The sequence below is a fragment of the Neopelma chrysocephalum genome, unplaced genomic scaffold (assembly GCF_003984885.1).
Source record: "Neopelma chrysocephalum unplaced genomic scaffold, ASM398488v2 Primary Assembly neopelma1_191, whole genome shotgun sequence".
NCBI lineage: Eukaryota > Metazoa > Chordata > Aves > Passeriformes > Pipridae > Neopelma > Neopelma chrysocephalum.
Window position 1 is genome coordinate 455,785 of NW_020897853.1, and position 25,131 is coordinate 480,915.

Here is a 25,131-nt window from a genome sequence, read left to right on the forward strand (position 1 = left end):
CCCCTGGGAAATCATTTTGAGGCAGCTGCCAGACTCCATGTGGGGCTTGCCAGCATCAGGAGTGAGCACATTCCCACCGGAGGGGCTGATTTGTGCTGGCAATGGATCCACCACCCTGGTGCCTGTGGATTGCCCGTGGTCACTCTGGTTCCTGTAGGCACCAAGCAGCCTGGTATGACAAGAATTATGTCTCTGGTTTATATTTCATTTCGGTCAGTGCTGTAGTAACACTTCCTGGTGCATCAGATCCCGTCGCTTGGCTTCTGCTTCAGCCTGGTCTGACATGATTTGAAGGGATGTACACAGGCACTGCCCTCCCCCACTCCCTGTGCTGTAAATTTGGGATGGCAGTGCTCATTCAGGATGCATTACAGGGAGTGCAAGGCATCATTCACGCTGCCTTGGTGCTGTGTGTCGTTACCTCCCTGTCTGCCTCGCTTCCAGGCATGAGGCATTTCTGTGCCATGGATTTCCTGGAGCTCGGAGTCTCATCAGCAGTCTGCTGGTACCCAGCTCTCCTGTGACCTTCTTGCTGACCTGCCCTCCAAGGAATGCTGTAATTCCTGCAGTTTTGCTGTTTTCTTACGGGGTAAAATCTGCCAGTGACACAGGCCATTTGTAGACAGCAGCAATAAATCACTGGAGGTGTAAACACACTGTAAAATCACTGTACAACTCCTAAGATCCTGCTCTGTTCTCTCCTCACTGGTTTACTTTGCCCTTTCCTCATTCCCTGTCGCTTCTTTGTGGTTTTCCTAGGGCCCATTCCCATAGGTCTGCCTGGAACATTAGAAATAGTTGGGAATAGTTTTGGGAAAAGAGAAAGGGCAGGTTTAGATTGGACATTAGGAAGAAATTCTTGCCTGTGAGGGTGGTGAGGCCCTGGCACAGGTTTGCCAGAGAAGCTGTGGCTGCCCCATCCCTGTAAGGGTTCCAGGCCAGGTTGGACGGGGCTTGGAGCAACCTGGGATAGTGGAAGGTGTCTCTGCCCATGGCAGGGGGCTGGAATGAGATGGTCTTTAGGGTCTTTTCCAACCCAAACCATCCTGTGATTCTATGGAAATCACTTTCTTCACCTGCCTGATGAAACTATTTCATTTTTCTTCTCTTTTTTTCCCAACTGGATGAGGATGCTTTGCTCCTTGGATTTTCGGACTTCACAATTGTGAATTTTACCATAAGTGGAGATGGGTATTGACCACTTGGGGCTTAATGTGTGGTTTGGTCAGGTTCACATTGACCTTAGTGCACAGTGGGTAAGGCCTTGGGTGAGTTAGATGTAAGAGCATCTTTTCATGGTCTCTTCATTAGCATTGAGTGTGAAGTCCAGGCAGGGACTTCAAGTTTCTCCTGGGAGCATGCACGATTTTCTCTAACTTCCTGAGGTATCAGTGGACTCTGCAGGTGGATAATGTGATAGCAAACCTGGATAGGGCACATCCCCTGGTGGAATGGTTCAACTCTGCTGAAGTTCATGTGGGTTTACCACAGAATCATAGAATAATTTGAGCTGGAAGGGACCTTTTCAAGGTCACCCAGTCCAACCCCTGTGTAGGGAAAGGCTGAGTTTGGTTTGTTGTCCTACATTTCATATTCCTTCCTGGAGAAGGAGTAAGATCAGGTTCAATTTCTGTCTCAAATATGTGCTCAGAGCAGCAGAATTCTTCCCTCTTTGGTCCTATAATTGCTTAAGAGTTTGTTTCTCCTTGCAAATGTTCATTAAAGACTTTTCTGGATGTTTTATCTTCAGGAATGGGTAATAGAGTCTGGGTAGATGCTAATGAGGGTAGGGAAAGGAAAATATATTTGTGTTTCCTGAGCATCCCGGGTACTTCAGTGCTTAAAATAATGGCATCCTAAAGAACATTTGTTTCCCAATAATCCCATTTTACTGTGATTTAATATTTGTGCTGTATTAACTCCCAGAACATCACATCACATCCAGATGGACGTGTTACAGTAGGGGCTGTTAAAATAGGGAGGAAGAGGCTCTGACACAAGCAACAGAAACAGAAAAGACCTGCTAGATATGATCTATTGTACCCTTAATATTCCCATGGTAAGGATGGGAAATGGAGTAACAGAGATTAATTTACTTGCCCATGGTTATACAAGAAGCCAATTGCAAGGATATTGAACTGATGTCGGGGACCTCAGTCCCCATTTGATGTTTCATCACAGGAGCATCGAATCACAGTGGGAATCAATGTTCAGTTCTGGATGCAGGAGGAGTGTGGGATCAGACTTTCCCTGTTAGCAAACATAGGCAAGTTCATTTTCTTTTTGTGACAAACACTGAACAGTGCTCCTGTTGCCAAGTATTTGCATGAAAATGAGTCCCTGCCATAATAAGATCTTATTTTTAGCATCTAATCGATGCTCAGGGCTTTGTGGTTTAATTACTGGAATAATTGTTTGCTGAAAACACAGTCTAATATCTGGTTTTTTTCCTTTAAAGGTCAACTCCATCATTTTCCTTTCCAACCATTTAGCACTTTATTGATCTTTTTGTCATTTCATGGGGAGTGCTGCATCTTGCCAGATGAAATAAAGGCTGAAACTTGAAATAAGAAAAGTACTTCCTTTTCCTTAAATACAAAAATGGAAAAATCCCTATTTCAGCCTTCCTTGCTGCAGGCAAATCCTTCATCCAGTGTCCCCAGGAAAAATGGCTCTGAAAATTACTTTTGTTCTTTATGGAAGGAAAAAAAGCACACCAAGAAACTTTCCCCAGCCTGATTAATATCAGACATAAACTGGAGTACAGGAAGAAATTTTGCAGTTTATCTGCTGATCCTTTAAAGCAGATAAGGCTGCAGGCTCTGTCAGGGGGACAGGAAAGTCTGTGTGGTTCACATTTAGAGAGGGCTGGATGAGAAATGCCCTCCTCTTTCAGTAAAAGGGAACATCACATGGCTTCAGCTGGAGATTTAGAAGGTGTTTAGTCACCTAACAGCCACTATTATTTTGCTGCCGTCCTGCAGCTGAAATGAGATGCTGTTGGAGCAGAGGGATGTGTGAGGTGCTCTCCATTTGCAGCCTCTCCAGCTTTTCCACTCCTCTCATCATCTTGACCTTTGGTTTTAATTTGCAGAAATCTATCTGTCTTTGCCAGGCTATGGGGAGGGGTGCTGGGTTATGGAGTGGAAAATAGGCTTGGTGAAAAATGGGCATTAAAAGGTAGCACGGGACCAATTTCCATTTTGTGCCTTTTTTACTATAAATGCTCGGGGCCAAAGCCTACACTCATCTCTCAGGCAAAACCAGCAGTGATTTCAGGGGGACTTGGTGCCAGAAAAGCTAAAACATTGGTTTAATGTAAGGACACTGCCCTGTAAATCTGCACATGCCATGCCAATCATTCAACTTGTTGGATTTATATTCTGTTGTGTTCTAGCTCCTGATAACTTTAATGAATTCTAACTGTTTAGACCAAGATTTTGCCACAGTGCTTGCATGAGACTTTTTAAGAATACTTCAGCTAAAGAAGTTCACTTGCTCCAATGGATGAATCAAGGGCAAAAATAAACCATTAATAAATTTATTACTGGAGACCTCTGAGAAAAAAAATAATTGTACAGCAAAATTTTAGAAGAATTAAGAATGCAGGGATTAGCACAAACTCTGGGAGAGATGTTTTAGTGCCCTGAAAAAGCCTGGGAAGGCTTTGTTTCATAGGACATGTGACTCTTCAAATGCTGCTTCTATGCAGTTATATTTGGATAGTGATGTGTAAATAAACAGCATACAAAAGCTACCTTAAAAAGGTTATTAAAGCTGCAAAGTCAAAGCTTGTCAGTAAAGAAAGATTGTGCATCTTCAGCAGGATATCACTTTGATAAAATAGCTCCAGGGAGACCTTAGACCCTCTTTCAGTACCTAAAGGGGCTCCAGGAGAGCTGGAGGGGGATTTTGGACAAGGGCCTGAAGGAACAGGACAAGGGGGAATGGCTTCACAGTGACAGAGGGCAGGGTTAGAGGGGATATTGGGAAGGAATTCTTGGCTGTGAGAGTGGAGAGGCCCTGGCCCAGGTTGCCCAGAGAAGCTGTGGCTGCCCCATCCCTGGAAGTGTTCCAGGCCAGGCTGGATGGGGCTTGGAGCAACCTGGGATAATGGAATGTGTCCATGCCCAGAGCAGAGGATGGAATGAGATAGTCTTTAAGGTCCCTTTAACTCAAACCATTCTGTGATTCCGTGAAAGCTGGTGAATATGAACATTTTCAGCACATGAGGAAACCCCATTAGCTAAAGGAGGGTGGATTCTCCTTGCTGTTAAGTCCGTGTGTTGCTCCAGGAGCTGTGCCAGGGCAGAGTGATGGAGAAGCTGATCCCATGTGTGCTCCAGCAGAGGTGTTGCCATTTCCATCAGCAAAGTTTGCATTTCCTCTCCCAGAGTGCACACAGCTTTTGGACACTGTCTGATCCGGTAAATGTTTACTCATCCAACAAATTATGACAGACAGTTCACAACAACATCCTCCTGATGCCTTTTACTTTTAGGATACTGAGAGGTTTTGTACCCTTGGCTTTGTCTTGGCAACTTGTGCCTGTCTGGGGTCCCTCAGAGAGAACCAAACAGTTTGTCTGTGCCAACAAGTGTTTTGAAGGCACCACAGAAGAACTGAGTTCAGAGAGGAATGCCAAGGCAGAAGGGCAGTGCCTTTGCCAGCCTCAGCAAGTGGCTGCTCAGATCAAAGTGGAAAACAGCTGAAAAAGTGCAAGGAAAAAGGAAAAGGAGGAACCAGACCTAATGCCATGGGGCAGGCAGTGTCAAAAGGATTGATAAGGCCAAGGAAGGAGTTGGGAAGCCCATTTTAGTTTCTGCTTTCTGGATGAGCTTGGCAAATTCTCTCCCCACCTTCATTTCTCTCTCAAGAGATTTGGGCAGGTCATGGCAGGTGATGGTGTGGAGCCAGGCTTGGATTGCAGCTGGATGGACAGGGAAAAGGTGGAGTTGGTAGAGTTTAGAGACCAGACAGTTCTGTGGTAACTATTAAAGTTCACTTTGTTAATTCAAAGTTCACCCAACCAAAATTCTTGCCTGAAAACAGAAATGGTAATTGTCAGTTTGACATTTGTTTGATTGTCTGGCTGCTCAAGTCTCCTCGGGTTGGGCATGGCAGGCAATTCATCCATCAGCATTCCTATCAGGTAGGTGTAGTTCTTCTTCTGGAATTAAAAATATGCTGCCTTCCAGCCAGATGCCGTTTTCTTTATTATTTATTTGTGCTAGTAAGTAAATTGAAAATTGTGGGTTTTTTAAGGGGAAGGAGCTGCTGCAGCCTTGTGCCATTAAGTTGTCAGAGCTGAGCAGATGAAGCACGAAGCATTTCTGCAAAATTGTTCTCACTAGTCTCATTTGGGAAAAAAGTCTCACCTGCAAGAGAAAGGGATGAAATCTGTAATGGAATAGGGCAGGTTTCTTGCTGTATACAGACTGATTGAAAGTAATTGATCTTTTCTTTATTTTTTTTATAATTTAACCAGCTTTCCTTTTCTGAAAGAGTGTAGGTTTGGATTAGATATTAGGAAGAAATTGTTGGCTGTGAGGGGTGATGAGGCCCTGGCACAGGTTGCCCAGAGAAGCTGTGGCTGCCCCATCCCTGGAAATGTCCAAGGGGCTTGGACAGGGTTGGATGGGGCTTGGAGCAACCTGGTGCAGTGGAAGGTGTGCCTGCCCATGACAGGGGGTGGAATGAGATGATTTTAAGGTCCCTCCCAACCCAAACCATTCTGGGATTTTATGAATGAGGAAGGTAGTTGTTGGCCTTAATGAGAAGCAACACCAAACCCTGGCCATTCCATGCTGGGGGATGGGAAGAGCAGGGTAGCAGGAAGGTGTGGAAGAGTGGAATGGATTTGTCTTAGGGAAGAAGGCGATGACAAATCTGTGCTGAGCTCCATCAGCTGCAGGGTGCACTTACCTTTCACTGTACCTACAAAAAAACCCTCCTCACTATGGATTTACAATTTCCACACTCTTGCAGATACACCAAGCTGGCCTTTTGTTGCCTTACAACACTTCGTGGGTGGGATGAAGGTCTTGTCCTGGCTGGAGGAAGGCAGAGCAAACCCAGCATCCAGAGCAGGCACTGCCAGTGCTCAGGAAGGGCTGCTGTCTTTGCCTCTTGGCTCCATCCACCTTGGCCTCCTGGGTTTGTCTGGTGCACAGGCTGCTTGCAGTGGGAACTGTCATCTGCTGCAGTGGGGACCTTGTCCTTAAACAGCTTCTCTGGCTCCTGAGATAGGGATGTCTCTGATCTCAGGCAGATGTGAAAGCAATTAATAGTATCTGTTAGATCAAAGTCTTTTCATCCTCTGAGCATGACTGATATTTTCTGATCTCCCAGAGTAAAGTTTGGTGCAACCCTCTCAGCCTATTGCAGTTAAGGAATTGCAGGTGTAATGGTTGGGGCAGGTTACCCGAGCTCCAGGTTAGTTCTTAACCATAAAACCATCCTTCAGTCCTTTTCCCTGCCCTTGGGAGAGTGTGTAGGATCCTGGGTGCCGCATTTTCACCACTGGTCTGGTGGTCACGGTGGAGAATTGTTAAAAGAGAAGGTGATGGATGAACCTTCAGCAGTAGGAAGATGAAGTTCTGGAATGAAGAGGTAAATGCCGGATTTGAAAACAAAGGGAGGTGTGCAGGGATGAGCGATAACGTGCCACGGAAAAACAGAATTGTTTTAACTGATGACTAAAAAAGAGAATATGATTAAAACAGGCTGATAAGATGAAACCAAAGTGACAAGATAAAGCAGCAGGGCATCCAGGAGGGGAAGGGGGAGACAGAACTGATGGCAGGAGGGCATGAATTATTGATTGAAATCTCCACCAGGAGTCTTTGCATTTTCTTATCTGGGAAGGGAGAGAACGAATGAGAAGCGAACAGAATTATTAAGCAGCTTTATCATTGCATTGGAGTGGATAATTAGGCAATTAGGACTACTAAAAGTTGGCAAAGCAAGAGGCCTGGAGGTCTTGTGCTCCTGATTCTAGAGGGGGGTGGTGAGGGAAGCAGGGAAAAGCCTTTGGCGAGAGATTTGATGGTGCATCATGGTCAGATGGAAAGGCAGGGCCAGGCTCTGGCACCCAGTGCCCTGCAGCTTCCAGAGCAAAGGGGGACACAGGAGACCTGACTAATGAAAAAGAACTAATTTGAAGATGGGCAGTCCATGGAACAGCAACAAAAAATGAGATCAGGAGTGAAGGCCCCAACTTGTGAAGGATGTGGAACTGCTGGATTGAGTCCGGAGGAGGCCACAAAGATGCTCAGGGGACTGGAGTCCCTCTGCTCTGGGGACAGGCTGGGAGAGCTGGGGGTGTTCACCTGGAGAAGAGAAGGGTCCAGGGAGACCTGAGAGCCCCTTCCAGTGCCTAAAGGGGCTCCAAGAGAACTGGAGAGGGACTTTGGACAAGGGCCTGAAGTGACAGGACAAGGGGAATGGCTTCCCACTGACACAGGGCAGGGTTAGATGGGGTATTGGGAAGAAATTCTTGACTGTGAGGGTGGTGAGGCCCTGGCACAGGTTGACCAGAGAATCTGTGGCTGCCCCATCCCTGGAAGTCCAATGTCACCTACTCTCCCTTTCCAGCCTGCGCCTGCCACAACCTGAACTTTCAGAATGGTTTTGCTTGTGGGGGTTTTTGACTGTCCCCTTAGATCAGGTACCTCCAAGGAAGGGCCAGGCAGACACCACAGGCTGCTGCTGACACTCCTTTAGTTGGCACCATAGCATCTTAATAGCTGGCTGCACATTTTGAAGGGGAAAGCTGGGTAAAAATGACTAAAAATAGCACATTGTGAGTGTCTCAATTCATCCTGGGCTGCTCTGACACCACTGTCAGACAACTGTGCTCCTCCTCTGCGCTCCTGACCAGATTAATCTTCAGCTATATGCTATTTAAAATTAATTTGCAAAGATGCAGACATCATATTATAAATCACTGAGGAAATGTCAGATTATGTATGTAATTTGCAGAAGTGCTCCACACTGATCTTACTTAGCTCCCCATGAAACCAAGGGATCAAAATTAAGCCGAGGCAGAGTTTGGACAGTTCACCATCCTTAAAATGCCATGGAAGACGAGCCAGCACTGCAGACACTTGTTGGTAATTCACACCCAGAGATTGTTGTAATGTCTTCAGGACATCTGGTGATCAGGGAAGGAGAAAGAAGGGGATGATGAAAAATACATGGACTAGAGTATCTCTTACTAATTGTTTGCTTGGCCTCATTGAAAAGTCACCTGGTGTTCTTGGAGAGCGTTGTGTGTTCATGAGGAGGTGCCAACCACAATGTTCCTCTTCCAAGACCAAGTTCAGAATATTAATCATGGATAATGATGCATAATTAGAGCCTGAAGTCCAGAGTTAATTGATGGTAGCTGCTTAGCATAGATATCAAATCCAACCTGAAATAATGCTTTATCTCCTACCCACACCCCACAGTGTCTCCAGATGGGTAAAGAGTTGTTGCAATAAGTGCTTGGTTTTGATGACACAGTGACTTGTCATTTCCTCAAAGGTGCTAGAACAGTTTTGTGCGTTAGTGACATGAAAAGTGTTTGTAATTCATGGTAATCCAGAGCTCCTTGACTTGTCCTGGCCCCAGCCTGACAGGCTGCAGAGTCCAGGACCTCGGTTGTGATGGCTCCGCACTCTCTGCTCCTCCCCAGGAGAGGTGAATCCACTGCTGCCACACACCAGTGCAGTTCTGCCAGGACACTCAAGGGTTTTTGACCTTCTGCTGCCTTAATCTCATGAATTTGGGGCCATTATTTTCCTCTAGCAGAGGTCAGAGGCTGCGACCCAGCCAGCCAGCCTGTGACTGCATTAGAGCATCCCTTGGATAGCCATCCAGTCTGGCAGATATCACCTTGGGTTGTTTTTCCTGTGGCCTGGGTTGATTCCCAGAGGCATCTGACACGTGCTCTGCATGGCTGAAAACAAGGCTGGTTTTAATAACGAGCAATTATGTGATAGCAAACAAAGATTTGTACTATGGAGCTCGTGGGTCCCAGCGGACGCGCTGCCGTTGTTCTGTGGAGCAGAGGGGAACGAAGCCAGAGCCTGTGTTTGCTGGAAATAGGTAATAGAATATTATTAGATCAGCCCCTGCCTCTGCCTTGGCAGAAACACTGCAGAGTTAATTGCTGCTTTAGAGCACCGTTGTTCAGCTGCAAGAAAGTGGGTCGGCTATTGAGGAGATCACTGATCCCATATAGTTGATGTGAGAGACATAAAAATAGGCTTTGTGCTCTGCTTGAGTTTGGGCCAACTGAGCAGCACGGTGGCTTTCATCAGTGGTGGGCACACACTGAGGGTACCTGTGTAGGGGACATCAGTCCAAAGCCCTGTGGTTGTTACTGTGTGGCTGAGCCACTGTCACCACCCCTCCTGGCAGTGTCACACCTGGAAACCCAGCTGAGAAACCTGGCCCAGGGGAACCACGAATTCCCTTCCTCTCTAGTGTTCCACTGGGAGCGACTTCAAGGCGTGCAGGATGGTGATGGCACCTCCATAAACTGAGTTCACTATGGCTTAGTCCATGCAGGGCAAGATTAATGGTGGGAAGAGTTGATAAAAGTAGATGTCTTGCCCTCTCCTAGTGCTGTGGGTGTCTCTCTCCTGGATAATTCATCTTTTTTCCCAGGTCCTTGTCAGACATGAGTTTGTGTGTGTGCACCTGTGCCTGTTTCACATGTTTTCACCTCTAGCTAATTTGGGATCCCTTTTTTTTGGAAGTGTTATGTTACTAACACTTAAAAGGGGAGTATTCAAATCACTTTGAAATTGTGGTCTGAGTCATAAAATAACCATTTACTGCTGGCCCCTCCCCACTCACAGCAAGGCTCCCTTCTGAAGGATGCCCTGGGTGGTGTACGTGCATGTGCAGACTCTAATACTGCTGGATGCAAGCTTTGAAAGGACCTTCTGTAACAAAGCAGGCTTGGAGATAGGGTCTCACTCCATAAATGATGGGTTACGCTTGAAATTTAATGTGTCCTGGGAGAAATATCCCTCAGAAGGACATTGGTGTATCCAAGAGTCCCCTTGTACCTGTAACATCGTCCTCCTGGAGAAATGCAAATGCTTGACCAGGCTTAAAACACACTTGGTGAACCCTGGAAAAAACAACATTTAACTGTTTACTTGCTTCTTACCTATGAGCAGGAATTAGTTAAAATCCTGGTGGATCTCTGTGGGCGTTTCGCCCTCAGACACATCCAGGGCCCCTGTGGTGTTGATATTCTTTGGGATTAGCTGGATATTTCATCCCAAAGTCCATGCCATCACAGAACTTTAATTCTCAGGTATCATGTTTCACAGGACTTATATTAACTCTTAGGAAAAGAAAGTCACTGTGCTGGCAGTGTAAATTCACTTGGTTTACCAGTTTAGCACCTCCAGTGCTACCCCAGCCCCCTGGTGGCTTCCCAAAGCAGGCAGTGGCTCTTCCAGAAAAGCCAGGGAATAAAAGACAGGGAATAATACTTTTTTAGCCATGATTACAGGCTGTATCAAATAGAAGGAAGAATATCTACGTGGAGGAGGCCAGTGGAAGAAGGTACCTGCGCTGTAAGGTTTTCTTCTTGTCCTTGTATGAAAAGTAAAAATCCACAACCTGAAACACTGTTTTTATATTCCCTTTTTTACCACTCTGAAGATGTGAATTGCTCAGGCAAAAGTGAGCTGCTTGCCTGCCAACTCACTTGAAGAGTTGCTCTTGTTGATTTTCAGCTGCATTTGCTCTTTCTCATGAATGAGAAGAGAGGGAATCTAATGTAAAGTCTTATCAGCTTGTCAAGTTAATTACTGTCTATTTTAATACTATCATTATCATTCGTTACTAATTAATGTAAGTAACATGATTACAGCCTTTTTGTCTTATTTTTCAGTGAGAAGCTGGATGGAGAAGCTGAAAGATAAGGTAGGAGGCTCAGTGTTTCAATTCCTTTCAAAGCAAAACATGTTTACTTGCAGGAATAAATAAACTCGTGTCAGTGCAGTTCTTTATCTCTACAAAGACAATTGAGAAAGGGCTTAAAATTTTCTCTGGAAGGCAAATGAACCAGAAGCTGCTGGTATATGCTGGTGTGAATCCACAAGACATCCCTGATGGGCAGTAACTAAGAGCAGAAGGAGGGACAGGGGTATTTGATTGATGTCTCTGCACTAGAAAATGACCTTGTTGTCAGACAACAAGAGCTACTTTTTTAGTGCCCCTTATCATAGAATCACAGAATAGTTTGAGGTTGAAGGGACTTTTAAAAGGCCATCTAGTGCAACCCCCCTGCACTGAGCAGGAACATCTTCCACTAGATCATAATCAGGTTGCTCAGGACCCTGTCCAACCTGACTTGGAGTGTTTCCAGGGATCCCAGGGTAAGGAACTTACCTCCACACCTTTTCCCTTAAGTGCTAAGCTTGGTTCTGAATCCAAAACAAGAGATTTTTGGTGCTCCTCTCTGGTGAGAGGCTGTGTGCCATGTCACCTCTTGGACAAAACATTCCCTGCCTCCACGTGCACGAAGAGCTGCAAATCCCTGGAAGGAGAAAAGAGTAAACACGAGAAGACTGAGAAGATAGCAGGCCCTGATCATTTCTCCCTGGCATCACAGGGGGTAATCCATTGGAATCAAGAGCTGTGCCAGCCACAGGCAGTGATGGCTTTTTAGGCTCTGCTGCCCTGGAGCAAATATTAACATTTTGAAACGGTTGTGAAACCTTCCAAATGTTGTGTTGCTGGTGGCAGAGCCGGGAAGCTGGAAATGAAGGTGGCAGTAGTGGCAAGAACGTTTTGTGAGTCAACAAGGCTGGGAAATTATTGGAAAGGATCAGAGTCAATGGATGAAAAAACCACCACAAGGAAACTCTGAAAATACATCTCTGAGCTGAAGCAGCCTGTCACCCCAGGAGCCCAACCTTCCCACATGGTCCTCACCAAATTTCAGCAGCACTTTACCACCAAGTCAGAGCAGAGAGATGGGGTCTGGGTATCAATTTTCTAGGACAGGGGAGTAGAAGGGTTTAAGGTGGGTTCCTGCCCAGCCTTTTTTGAGTTGCTTTTCTGCCCTTCCCAGGAAGGAGGAATGTCTAGTACGAGCTCTGCTCATGGCAGAGCTCTTTGGCCTGGGATTCAGCCCGAGCGGACGCTGAAAGGACAGAGAATGGTTTTCCCAGTGAAGGTAAAGAGCAGACACCAGGGCTGGCTGGGTGCCTGGAGTGAATGCAGCATGCACAGGGCACCTGCTCATGCCAACTGCTCATGCCAACACGTGGCACACACGAGCCTGGGGACATCAGTGTGTTCTCACCGAAGTGTAGCTTTCACTTCTTTGTAGCTTTCTCTTTGGCACCTTGGCCTCCTCTGTCCTTCCCCGTTGCAGAGGGGGTGCTTGTTCCATGTTCCAGCCTCTTGCAGGTAGATCCTGGACTGCCTGGAAGTGCCCAGCACAAGCACTGGTGTAACTGAGGATGCACTGGTGTCCACTTAAAAGAGAGATTTGGCCCTGAGCCATCTCCCTCCTTTGGGGAACAGCAGACACGTGGAGGCAGATCTGTCACCTGGCTCACATTTTCCCTTAGAAGAGCCCAACAAAAAGCACTTCCCCACCCCCAACCAAATGCTGGTGTAGCAAACAAACCTGTTCACCCCATTCCCTCCTCTTCCTTGTTGAGTTTATCAGCACCAGTTGTATGTGCCCTACTCATTTGCCCTTTTCCTCTGTTTTACAATCCCTCCATCCAGAAGAGGATCCTGGCACATGATGGCCCTATCCCTGAGAGATTCATCCTTGTATGTCCCTCTCCATGAGAGAGGAAAGTGTGTGGGGAGCGTGGGACCAGGAGCAGGGGGCAGGGACAGATTTGTGTCTGGCCTCCTGCAAACACTGTGCAAATGTTGCATTTGGTGTGGTGGATAATGGACATGAGGTTCCTCTGAAGTTCTCTTGCTGTTATCTCAAAGTTCAGGAAGGTCACAGTCATGGACTGGGTGTACTAAAAGCATCCCTAAAAGAAGCTACATCTTCCCCATGGGAAAGGGTCAAAAACATGGCTTTGGAGCTGCCTGTAAAATGGGGTTTTCTATCAAGCAAGTGCAGAAGCCCTCAGGAGTTGGGCTGCACAGCACAGAAGAGCTGGGCCTGCATCACATCACAGGCTTTTGGGGTATAAAACATTGATCTGGGTTTTGAGGGAAACCTGTAAAAGGCCACAGGCTGGTCAGGTGTGATAAAGGCTCACAGACAGGCTAAGGAGTTTGTTATATTAAAAGTAGTGATTTCTAGGTGGGAACTCAACTGGGCAGCAGCTAAAAGCCATTTCCAGTTGCTGCCTGTGTCAGCAGCAAAGTTCTAGAAATAGAAAACCCCACGCTGCACTAATTAGGTCACCCAATTAAGGCACCTTAATTGCCTCGCAGAAATAGAGCCTTTTTAGCTGTGTTCTCACTAACCTCCTTTTTTCAGGAGCTGGGTGCAGGGATGCAGCCCCCTCCCAGCACCTGTGCTGAAGGCAGATGGGTTTTCTGAGAGGGTGTTCAGGGAATCTGCATGATGCAGCTGAAGATCCCTCAAGCCTTGGGATCCACACACAAAGGTGTTACTATTTAAAGCACTGAGTAGGATCTGGAGGGGTTTGGGAGAGCAACCCAGCCCTTGTTACCTTTGTGTCTGCCCTAGATGAAAGCAGTTATTTTCATTCTCTAGGTAAGGATACAAAGGCAGGGCAGTGCACCTCAATAGCTTCCTTTTTTTTTTTTCCCCTCCCACTCTGTGAATTATGGAAGAAAAGTAATTCTGGTGTGTGTGTTGTGGCTCTGTGTTGAAGTTTGGGAGTGCAGATGAAGATGAGTGGTTGTAAGCAATGAGCTGAGCTCTGAGAGCTGGCTGATAGTCCTCAGGATTGGTGCATCTGTCCCTTGGCAGGTGTAAAATCTATTTTGGGGGGTGGACATGGCGAAGGGTGAAGCTGTAGTGGCACAGCAGAGGACTCTGCTGCTGCAGTGTGAAGAAAGGCAGAGCTTCTGAGGGAGGGGGCCAGGCTGTACCTGCCTCCCTTGCAACACTGGGCCCCCCAGCCTGAATTCTGAAGGAGTCTGTCACCTTGGAACTTATGTTCATTTTCATTTGAAGCAGTAAAATATAAAATAACAAGGACTAGGGAATATTTTCCAAAGGATTTTAAATGTTTAGATGTGTAATTTTTAAATTAGTCTTGCTATCTATATGTTTTTTTAATGGGCTATGCAAACATACGGATCACAGCAATGGAATTAGAGCTGATTTACTTTTGCTGTGCTTCCCTTAGGGCCAGTGTGCCCTCCCTCTATGTCATCATCCTGCTCTCATGCAAGGGACCCCTTCCCATGCAAAGAAAAAGTGTTTGGCTCAAAGATTTTGAGTACAAAGCAGAGGAGACCCAAGCTGGGCTGGGCACAGAGAGGGCAGGGGGGTTGGAACGAGATGATTTTTAAGATCTCTTCAAACCCAAACCATTCTATGATACACCTGTGCCTTTATTTGTAGTAGTGGTACCTGGGGAGCTCAGAGCAGCACTCAGCCTACTGTACACAGCATCTGGTCAGGCTCTTTGGGTGGTCACAGATCTTTGGTGTGACTTGAGATTGCCTGGCCTTGGTGGTTGAGGTTTTCCTTCACACTTACACCCATATTGACAGACGCTTCACCCAAATTGTTCCTTCTCCTAAATCTGGGCAGGCACTGCAGGTTCTCAACTATCAACAGCACATATCTGTTAGAGAAAGCTGATGGTGAGGGAGCTGTGGTGGTTTGACAGCTTGGTCCTGGAGTGGGGCTGGTTGGGGCTTGCTTAGCCCCTGGAACCAGGGCTCATCCTGTGCAGGCAGGTGGTAGGGACTCAAATCCAATGAACTTTGAGGAAAGCACCACAGGGATACATTTCAGACCCAGAACTGGTGAAAACTGACTCTGAAAGGATGGTCTTGTGAGTGCTGCTCTGCTTCTCTTTCCCGCTTAGGCAGGATACATGTCGGGGATGCTGGTTCCCGTGGGAGTGGGGATAGCAGGAGCCCTGTTTATCCTGGGAGCACTCTACAGCATCAAGATTATGAACCGCCGAAGGAGAAATGGCTCGAAGAGACATAAAAGAAAGGTATGGGAACTGCAAAGAAAGACCCCAATCCCACCCATTCTCCCATTAACCCTTTTGGCTGCAAAGCGAGCGCAGCCTGGGTAGGATTGAAGTGCCCTGGATGTCTTGGTTAGGAGATGGGGGGGGATCCAAATGCCTTTTATCCAGTCTCCTTTTTGCACGTGGAGCTCTTTCATGTCTCTTTTTCCCCCCCAGCAGAGGGAGTTTAACAGCATGCAGGACCGAGTCATGCTCTTGGCTGACAGCTCTGAAGACGAATTTTGAACCGGACTGCGGTGCCCTTGTGACTTTTCTGAGGAGGGAGGGAGAGGGAGAAGAAGAACAAGTGACTCTGTGCTGCATCCCTGCTCTCTCCACCACCCCAGGGCCCCAGCAGGGCTCAGTGCCCTGGCCAAGGCATGCTACGCTCTTCGTGTCCCGCCAGTGATGTTTGTTTGATACAGTAGTGGAGATTTCACATTTCAGATCCACAGCGCGTCTTGTTACAGCTGGAGCTGATCCATATGGATGATTATTTTCCTATCACCCTGGTGTACTGTTTTGGTCCTGGCTGGCAGTAATCTAATCATAACAATAGCTCTCACCTAACCCGGGAATGGAAATCTTTACTGTGAATGACTGCTGTCCAATTAATTTTAAATGTTACATTACCTGAGCTAGAGTTCATTAGTGCTAAGATTAGCTGCTCTGCTTAATTAATGAGTTGTACACCTGAACTGTGTCCCTGGCCACCTGAGAAGTGCCCATGTACAGTGTTCTTGATTCAGTTTGAAGCACATTTCTGCACTTGGGTGCCCGACTCTCACCCTTGCTCTCTCCCTTCAGCTCTGCTCCACACTGCTTGGAGACACATGGGAATGGCCTCAGCACTTGATTTCACCACAAAAATCCTGTCCATTTTCAACCAGCACCGTCTGTTACAGCACAATAAATACCAGCGCTCGCCTACTGACGGGTGGTCTTGCATGGATCTCTCAGCTCTTGGTCAGTGTAGGTCAGAGAACAGGCAGGTCAGAGGCTTCCTCAGCTCCTGCCTCCTGTTTGAAGGACACTAGTTAGTGGTTCATCTCTTTCCAAGGCTGCTTTCCCATAGAGATGAAAGAGGAGCATCTGTCCCGCTGGAAATTGCATTTTCAGCCCCTGAAAGCTGCACGAACAGCACCTTTGGGGGATTTGGATGGGTCTTGTCTTATAGAATCACAGAATGGTTTGGGTTGGAAGGGACCTTCAAGACTGTCTCATTCCACCCCTCTGCCACGGGCAGGGGCACCTTCCACTAGACCAGGTTGCTCCAAGCCCCTGGCCTTGGACACTTCCAGGGATGGGGTAGCCACAGCTTCCCTGGGCAACTGGTCTCCAGACCACGGGGTACAGAAAGGCACTCAAGGTTGTGGAGCAGGTGACTGTCAGTGTTGAGGGATTCCTGGCTAATAGTGGGAAAGCAGCCACAGCTGGAGAGGTGTTTGCTGTGGGGATGTGAAATGCCCACACTGGGAACCTTTGGCCATGGGGGGGAAGGTGGAGCTGTAGGACAGGTGGATTCAGGGGTCATGGTGGTGAAACCAAGGGTGGCACAGAGTGAGGGCAAGCTGCTGTGCTGCCTGGGTTAGCCCTGCTAGCCCTGGGTTACAGGGGGAGGCACAGCCAGTGCCTGAGATGTCACAGGCACCAGACAGGGGAGGCTGATGTTGCTTTGCACAGAAACGCTGTCAAAATAGCCAGAAAAGGGGCTGCGTTACTTGATCTCTGCTTCTGGTTATGGAATTACTTCAGTCTGACATTTTGTGCAAAGCATCCATGTTTCTGAGGTGGGAATCACTGTTTTGTGGAGAATCATCCTTGATGTTATGAACAGTGACTGTTGCCAGAGGAGACCTGATCAGAGAAATAAGGGCAGACCACACATCTGTGAGATTAAATCTCACTGAGCCTTTGAAGAAGTGGAGGGAGGAGAGTTTGAGGAGGGGCAGGTACAGGATGTCATTCCTTGTGAAGGTGGAAAGATGGTAAAAGGTAGATGTTGATGATGGGAAGCAAATGCCTCGTGGGAGTGTAAGTGGGATTGCAAGGTAGAAAGGACATTCAGAAGCCCCTCCTCAGGCTGAGGTCTCTCTGAGGAGGTCAGAACCTCCTCTGGACATTAAGTCACCAGATGTGATGTTCAGCTCTGAATAATCTGTGCTCTTCAGAGCCCAGGTACTTTCCTGTGAGCCTTACCTCTACACCTACTGAGTCATCTCCCATCTGGAGAAGGGCAGGTGGGACAACCTGGTTTCAAAATGCTGCTGATGCAAGTCTTCCAGTCAAACAGCTGTGTGTGGTCCCTTACACATTCATCCCACCAAGTTTATGGGAAGCAGGCTGGGGAGACTGGTCTATCAACATTTTGGGGAAGGTCTTCATACCCTAGTCCCTCTAGGTCAGGCTTTCCCAGGCAGGGCTCCACAGTGCATCTCTCCCTTCTTGTTCCTGAAACTTTAACGAGGAGAATCTTGCCCTGCTAAAATCAGCCCCACATCTTTAACAGGCACTGAGGGGCAATCCACCAAGTCCAGGTGCCCCTACCCAAAATTAAAGCCTCTTTCTCCCATAATGAGCGATCACTCCAAGTTAAGATGAAGTTTTCCTTCCAGACTCATCTGTCCCTATTTTCTTCTCATTCCTGTCTCTTGGAGGTGCTCAGGAAGTGCTAACAGCCCAGGTGAGCATTGCTGACTGTCTTGCAGCATTGGAAATCAGGAAATGTTGTCCCTTGGGCTCTTTGGTGATTTATTCCTGGCAAGGTATGATGGGGGTTGCAAAGTGAAATGACTTCTCCCTTCCAGGTTGCTGGAGCCTGCCAGGCAGGCTGGAAATGAGACTCAGGCAGCTGCAAGGTGTTCTTCAAGTGCTTTACCCTGGTCCAGCATGGGAGGCACGGGGAATCAGCAGTGATAAAGGGCCTTGGCCTCTGCAAGAGGGAGGCTGTCTTGGAGCATAAGTTGTATTAAGTACCCAGTAAAATGCAGAGCTGCTGGGCCTGTCAGGAGAAGGAGGAGGGATGGCTGAGCAAAGCTGCAGGCTGCTGGTTTAAGCACCCCAGCTCTGGCAGCACAGGAGGATCTTTCTGGATGGGTTGTCAATTTGATGGATCGGGAAGGCGGGCAGGGAGGTGCCATGGCCTCTGGTTGTGCTAACAAATCCACAGTTTGGGAAACACTGGCTTTCTGCAGTGGCAATCAGTCTCCCTGTCTCTCTTCTCCCACCCCAACATAATGAACTTCAGGAGTTAAAGGCAGCGCTGTCAGTCAGAATGACAAAGGTGGGGTTTTACTGCATCAGCTGGGTGCCCTGGTGTCCTCAGAACCAGGCTTCCCTCAGAGGGGACACGGCAAGGCTGGGTGGGATGCTGGAAATCAGCAGTGCCACAAGTGGGGCTGACAGTACAGCCTGGGCAAGCAGGAGAGTGGCAGCCGAAAGGGAGATTCAGCTGCATGCACAGTTCAGTGTGGGCTCTCTGGTCTGTGCTGGAGACAGAGTTAGCAACTAGAAGGGTTTTGCTTGTGGTCCATCCTCACTTCCAGGCCTGTCTCTGACTCTGAACACCAACCAAGGAGCCTTGACTGGGAGCTGACTACTGTTGGCCAACTTTCTGACCCGCTCAGCAGTGCAGAGATCCCAGCTGATGTCCATTCGAAGTGGAGGTGTCTGTTGAATAGTTGGTTTTGGTCAGGTACAGGCTTCCCATGTCTTCAGCTTAAGCTGGAAGCAAGCTGGACAGTCAGGACCAGCCTTGGATCCCAGGGAAGCTTGTGGGAGCCTTTGGAGCACAGACAGGGTTTCCTGCAGTGCCCCTGGCATCAGTGCAGTTTGTGAAGGTCCTGAAAGCACAAGCATCACTCAGCTCCTTCCCTTCTCATCCAAGGCCAGTAGACTTTGGATTGGACTCTTAAAATTATTCTCTATACAACTCCTGGAGTTTAATTCATTTCCTTGAACAGAGATGGCAGGAGGGAGGGGAGGAGGGGTTAAGGTGGGAGCTGAAGCTCCAGTGGCTTAAGGCTCTGCTGATTTAATCTGTACCTCTGCGTTGCCAAACAAGCAGATTCTTTTGAGAGAGAGAGGACAGGAAAAGCAGCCAAGAAGGATCCTCCTCATCCTCTGTGCTGGGTGAACTGCAAGCCCCTGAGTGCTGAGGTGACACTGGCACGGCTGCGACGGCGACTTCGCTGCAGCAATAGAATAATCCCTCGACTGACACAAGACAGGTCACTCGCCTCTGTTTTGCATTTTCCTGATAGCACAAGCCAGAATTTATTGAAGGCATCACACAACAGCATCTCCAGCCCCGTTTCTGACAGGAGGAACCAGCCTGGTGTGCGGCTCTTGCCCTGATGAAATGCACCTCTTCCATACAGCTGCTGATTTTTAAAGGTGTCTCTAAGGCCAGATGTTCCCCCTGGTGAGGTTTCTCTGGACTGCACTGCTTCCATAGAGTGATGTTAGCAGTCCTCATGCTTCCTCGTGGTTTTCTATTTTGGACAGGAATGACTCCTCATACTGTAACTATGGAATGTAGCACTTTGTTAAATGAAAACATTGGGAAATAAAAAGCTGTCCATCATAGCTCACTCTGAGCGCCTCGTCTCCCTGGTCTGTGGTTCATGGCATTCACTGACTCTCAGGTAAAGCTGTGAGGGGATCATTTGGAAGACCTGAGTGTTGTGTTTCTTTCTCCACACTGCATGGCCTGGGCAAGGACCTAGGCTGGGCTTGCAGGGGTGATAGGAGCCCTGGGGAACCTCAGCCTGGGACTTTTTGGGTGGGATTTACCAGGAGGTAGGTGTTTGCCATAGGCTGTGATGAATAACACCCCAAAGTCCCTTGGTGTGTTTTGCAGTAGCAGGAATGAGCCCCAGTACTGACTTTCCACGTGGCCAGAGGTCTCTCTGTGCACACCAGGACATTTTTCTTTCTGTTTTGTCCCATGAGCAAAAGGTCTGTGCCCAGACCTTTCAAGACCCCAGTAATACAGCACTGGTGAGCTTTGAGTGTCAGTTGTAGGTGCTGCAAATGTTTCATAAAGCTGCCTTATTGCAGGTGAGTATTCATAGAATCACAGAGACATGGAATGGTTTGGGTTGGAAGGGATCTTAAAGGCAATTTTGTTCCAACCCCCTGCCATGGGGAGGGACACCTTCCACCAGACCAGGTTGCTCCAAGCCCCATCCAACCTGGCCTTGAAAACTTCCAGGGATGGGGCACCCAGAGCTTCTCTGGGCAACCTGTGCCAATGGCTCACCACCCTCACAGCCAAAATTTCTTCCCAATATCCCATCTAACCCTGCCCTCTGTCAGGGTGAAGCCATTCTCTCTAGTTCTGTCACTCCAGGCCCTTGTCCAAAGTCCCTCTCCAATTCTTTTGGAGCCCCTTTAGGCACTGGAAGGGGCTCTCAGATCTCCCTTGAGCCTTCTCTTCTCCAGGCTGAACACCCCAAGCTCTCCCAGCCTGTCTCCATGGCAGAGGTGCTCCAGCCCTCAGAGCATCTCCGTGGCCTCCTCAGGACTCGCTCCAGCAGCTCCATGGTTTGCTGGAGGCTCTGGAGCTGGGTGCAGCACTGCAAGTAGAGTCTCCTGAGAGCAGAGTAGAGGGGCAGAATCCCCTCCCTCCCCTGCTGCTCACCCTGCTGGGGATGCAGCCCAGGACACAGTTGACTTTCTGGGCTGCCAGTGCCCATTGCCAGGTCGCATCCAGCCTCTCACCCACCAACACCCCCGAGTCCTCACTGCACACCCTTCCATGGACCCACAATCCAAGCAGCAGGATCAGAAGGACTTGAGAGTGAGTAAAAGTGTATGGACTGGCTTTGGAATTGTCCTCCCAGCCCTGTTTGCAGATGTCTTTGCATGCATTGAGTTCCTGCATGTGAGAACAGGGGCTGGGGGCACATCCCGTTGCCGTGGAGGTCCCGGGGTGGGAATGTGAGCCCTCCCAGTGCACAGCCAGAGGTGGGGGCTGCCTGCCCCTCTCCCCTCTCCCTCTGCTAATAAGAGCCAACGAGATCTATTTGTCACTGTGTGTGTTTTCTCTAATGGAAAATGGCTTGTTCAAAACAAGATATTCCCAGGGAAATAGCTGTTTGGGGATTGCACGAACACATTCTTTGCTAATTGGCAGTTGCCAAAAACAATCTGTATATTCATGAAGCTGTTTGCTGCATTGCTGGCTTTTTCCAGTGGAAAAAACAAAACCTGCTGAAAGAAGATAAACAATGACAATGTTTTTTTTTTTCCCCATAGGTTTGTTTCCTTAGGAAATTACTCTCTGTGAGCCTCTGCCCATCAACCTGTCTCCTTCTAATGTGCCTGACTCTGCCAGCCAAGCCAGGGGTTTGTGAAAACTGGGAGGAGGAGAGAGACCATATTAAAAACAAACAAACAAGAAAAGCATGTGTGGAGCTGTTCTAAGGCTGCAGAAAACCTGCATATGCAGGTTATATGTGCCCTGATGGAGGGGATGAGCTGAATATCCTGGATACCCATTGGGGTTCCTACCCTGTGTGGGGTTCCCTGGTGCTGAGCAAAGCATGAGATGAGTCTGGCACAAGGCTCAGCTTAATTCAGTCACAAGCAGCACGCTGATCGTGCAGAGGAACACTGACAGCCCAGCTTGGGGTGGTTTTGATTGATGCATTTTGGAAGGACAAACCAAAAGTCATTCCCCGTGTGCTGTGGTGGTAAAGCCACCCGTGAGTGGTTGTCACCCCTGTGCCTGAGCCCAGCAGGGTCTGTGCTTGGGGCCAGGCACAAAAAACTCCTTTATTTTGAGGCAAGTCTCACCCTGCACCTGTGAAACCCCCAATGCATATGGGGATTATAAATGCTTTAGGGTTGGACCTCAATGGGCAAAAATTTAGTGCACAGGGACGTTGACTCTCAGCTTGCTCAAGGCTTGTGGTGGTTTCCCCTTTTTCCCCAATGGTCATGCTCTCCCAAGGAAGAGGTTTGGGTCTCAGCCAGCAGCAGGGAGTCAGCAGAGGTGAGGGTGGCACTTCCCAGCAGAAGCATTTTCACCCTTGGAAATCCCTTCCTAATGGTAAGTGCTGGGCACTCTGTGCTCCACAGATCCACGTGGTATTTGCCACACAAATTTTCCACCTGCCAGGCACAGTGGTTTATTTCTGATTTACTCCAAGTTGCTTTGACTCAGGTCTTTTCTCAGTCTGGTTTCCTAGAGTCTTACGCCTTCTGTAACATAAGACTTATTGCCTGAGGAATCTGCTGAAGGACACACAAGAGGGATCCTTGATGGGGCTCTGGGAGCAAAGTCTTTGAAGCAGAACCCAAAGGTAGGACGGGAAATGGTGACAATCTCTTCCCAGAGCAATGGAAATGTGCCACTCTCCTTCTGTCCAGCAAAAGGCTCCTTGTTGGAATGGGCTGGGTTCCAATGCTGGTGTTTCTGCTTTTCTCATCAGAGAAGTAAGAGGAGCACACGAACCCTCTTGGCACAGCTCACGGGCTGCTTAGTCCTTGATGGGGACAGCCCTGAGACAGACAAGGTGTGAGACCAGCTCCATGCCTTGTAGGAGTTGGTGGATCCAGGTGCAGCCTTTGGCTGGCACCTACAATTTCATTCTGGGGCTGAAAGAGGATCCTTGATGTCCAGGCAGGAATATTGATGGGCGAAGGGGAGTCGGTCTCTTGTCCCGAGTGACAAGCAATAGGACAAGAGGAAATGAGTTCATGTTGCACCAGGGGAGGTTTAGATTGGATATTGGGAAAAATTTCTTCGCAGAAAGGGTGTTCAGTCATTGGAACAGGCTGCCCAGGGCAGTGGTGGAGTCCCCATCCCTGGAAGTGTTCAAAAAACGTGTAGATGTGGTGCTTAGGGACATAATTTACTGGTGGGACTGGCACTGTTAGGTTGGTCTCGATGATCTCAGAGGTCTTTTCCAACCTTAATAATTCTGTGATTCTCTCACTCTGACACTAAAAAGTTGCCAGAGACCTGAGCAACTGCTGGCATTGCTGGGCTGCTGATGCAGCCTCAACACAGGGGTCCGTGGAGGGACATAAATGGAATTGAATGGCAGCTCTGGAGCATCCCTTTCCAAAAATATCCCTGAAAAGGTCCTGGGTCTTGCACACTCTGCATGAAGGGAAATGTTAACCACTGTGTTGGTGCCAGCACTCAGGAGTGGAGCCTTACCCACCCTTCCTGGAGGTTTCCAGAGCCTCCTGACAGAGCGTTTGTTTCAGTATGATGGATAATGAAGGCACTGGAGGGAAAGCAATAAATGTTTTCCTCCGAAGCCAGTGCTCAGGAGCCACATCTGACACCCAGGGCAGGATGCCGGGTCCAGCCTGGTGTGACAAGTGCGTGAGTGTTTCCAGCATCCTGAATCCTGTGAGTGCAGCAGGAAATAAATCTCCATCAGAACGTTGGAAAGGGACCCATGGGGTGCCCGGAACAGCTTCCAGGTACTGCTGCTGCTGAATTTTCCAAATCTTTTGAACAAAATGACTGGAAGGACAAACTGCAGTCAACGAGGCTCTTCACTAATGATTTCATTTCATTTGAAGCAGAGGAAATGGAAGTGGGTGATGAGAAAAGGGCCGATGTTAACAGGGGTTCACTTACACTGTTCTCTTTAATGGAGGGCAAATTGGTAATGTGGTAAGAAGGAGGAAAGAAAACCCCTGCAAAAGTATGACCTTATTCATATAAGGAGAGTATTCAGAAATAAACCAAGAATTTCTGCTGCAAATTTAAAACATCTGCTGTTACACAAGGAAAGTCTCCATAATGAAAACATTTGCCAGCATCAGGCTGTAACCCGACCCGGGATTTTGCAGTGAAAATGTTTAAATCACTGCACTTAACTGTACTTTATATCAAGAGGCCGAAAATCCTTGTTTTAAATGACTTGTTGACTAGCTTTTTTTTCATTTTTAGCTCTTTTCCGAAGGTTCATTCTTGCTGGTCAATATGCCCTTTAAAACTTATTGATTTGCCTCTGGAGATCATCTGCCCATGGAGTTGTGCTTTATTCTTTCCATAATTTACTCTGCACTTATGAAAGCAATTTCAGGGCTTCTGATTATTTTTTTTTCCAGATTATTTACATTTTGCATTTTTAATAATAAAAACCAGCAAATAACATCCTTCCATTCCACAGGTTTATTGCATTACACTTCAGTCTGGTTAAATTTCACTTGGATACAGACTGAAATTCAACTGGAGTACCCAGAAATTAGATTTTTGTTATAAAGTGGGAGCTGCACTGTTGCATGAACATCCAGGACTGGTTTGTGGTGACAAACGAGGCAATTTGGAAGGAGCAGAGGGGTTTGCTGATGGGGTCGTGGTTTCTGAGATTAAATAACACAGCAGCTCCATCAATCCCTGCATCCCAGAGGAATTTGGAGCTGCCCCCACTTTTGCACTGTTGGGCATGAAGAGTTAACTAGAGAATATTGATATTATATTCAAGACATGGCCATGGCTAAAGGGACCTACATAAAAGGTACTCTGGTCTTGGGTTTGAAATGGAAAGGAGGGAGGTAGTAAAATGCATCGTTGAATTCGGGCTGGAATGAGAGAGAGCCATGCTGTGCCTGCATGAAAAATGGTGGTGGGGGTATGTCAGGTGTTCTGTTCTTGCTGTAAGTGATGGAAAGGGTTTTCAAACCCACTCACAGGATCTGTCTGTTGGGCAGGAGGTCACTGCCAGGGGGCTGGAGGAGGGGGATACTGTGCACCCCTTTGCTCCTGGCTGCAATATCTCCTCCCTGCCAAAAGCCACCAGCCTCTGGTTGCTCACACAACTCCCTGCTCAGTTTTATCATCTGTTCATCAGCGTGGGACAAAAAGCACTTTTTAACTTGTGGTGCCAAAAGTAAGTGTTTTTTGTGTCAAACTTAATCCAGAGGATGACATTTAATCTCCTCCACAGGGGGTGATGTTCTCAGGTGCCAAATGAGTTCCCAGCTTTACGTGGGCCAT

At 47.9% G+C, this 25,131-nt stretch overlaps 1 protein-coding gene across 2 annotated transcripts in view; it reads left to right on the forward strand.

The window, feature by feature from the left end:
* Positions 1-17,972, forward strand: part of ARMH4 (armadillo-like helical domain containing 4) — a 62,372-nt gene extending 44,400 nt beyond the window's left edge. Inside the window, exons 6-8 of one of the 2 annotated variants that reach the window (XM_027702660.1) lie at positions 10,904-10,935; positions 15,009-15,143; positions 15,339-17,972. In XM_027702660.1, coding sequence (XP_027558461.1) covers positions 10,904-10,935; positions 15,009-15,143; positions 15,339-15,407 — 236 coding nt within the window. In that variant the 3' untranslated portion in view covers positions 15,408-17,972. The remainder of the gene's footprint in view (positions 1-10,903; positions 10,936-15,008; positions 15,144-15,338) is intronic. The other variant, XM_027702661.1, reaches the window with a different exon arrangement.
* The last annotated feature ends 7,159 nt before the right edge of the window (positions 17,973-25,131 follow it).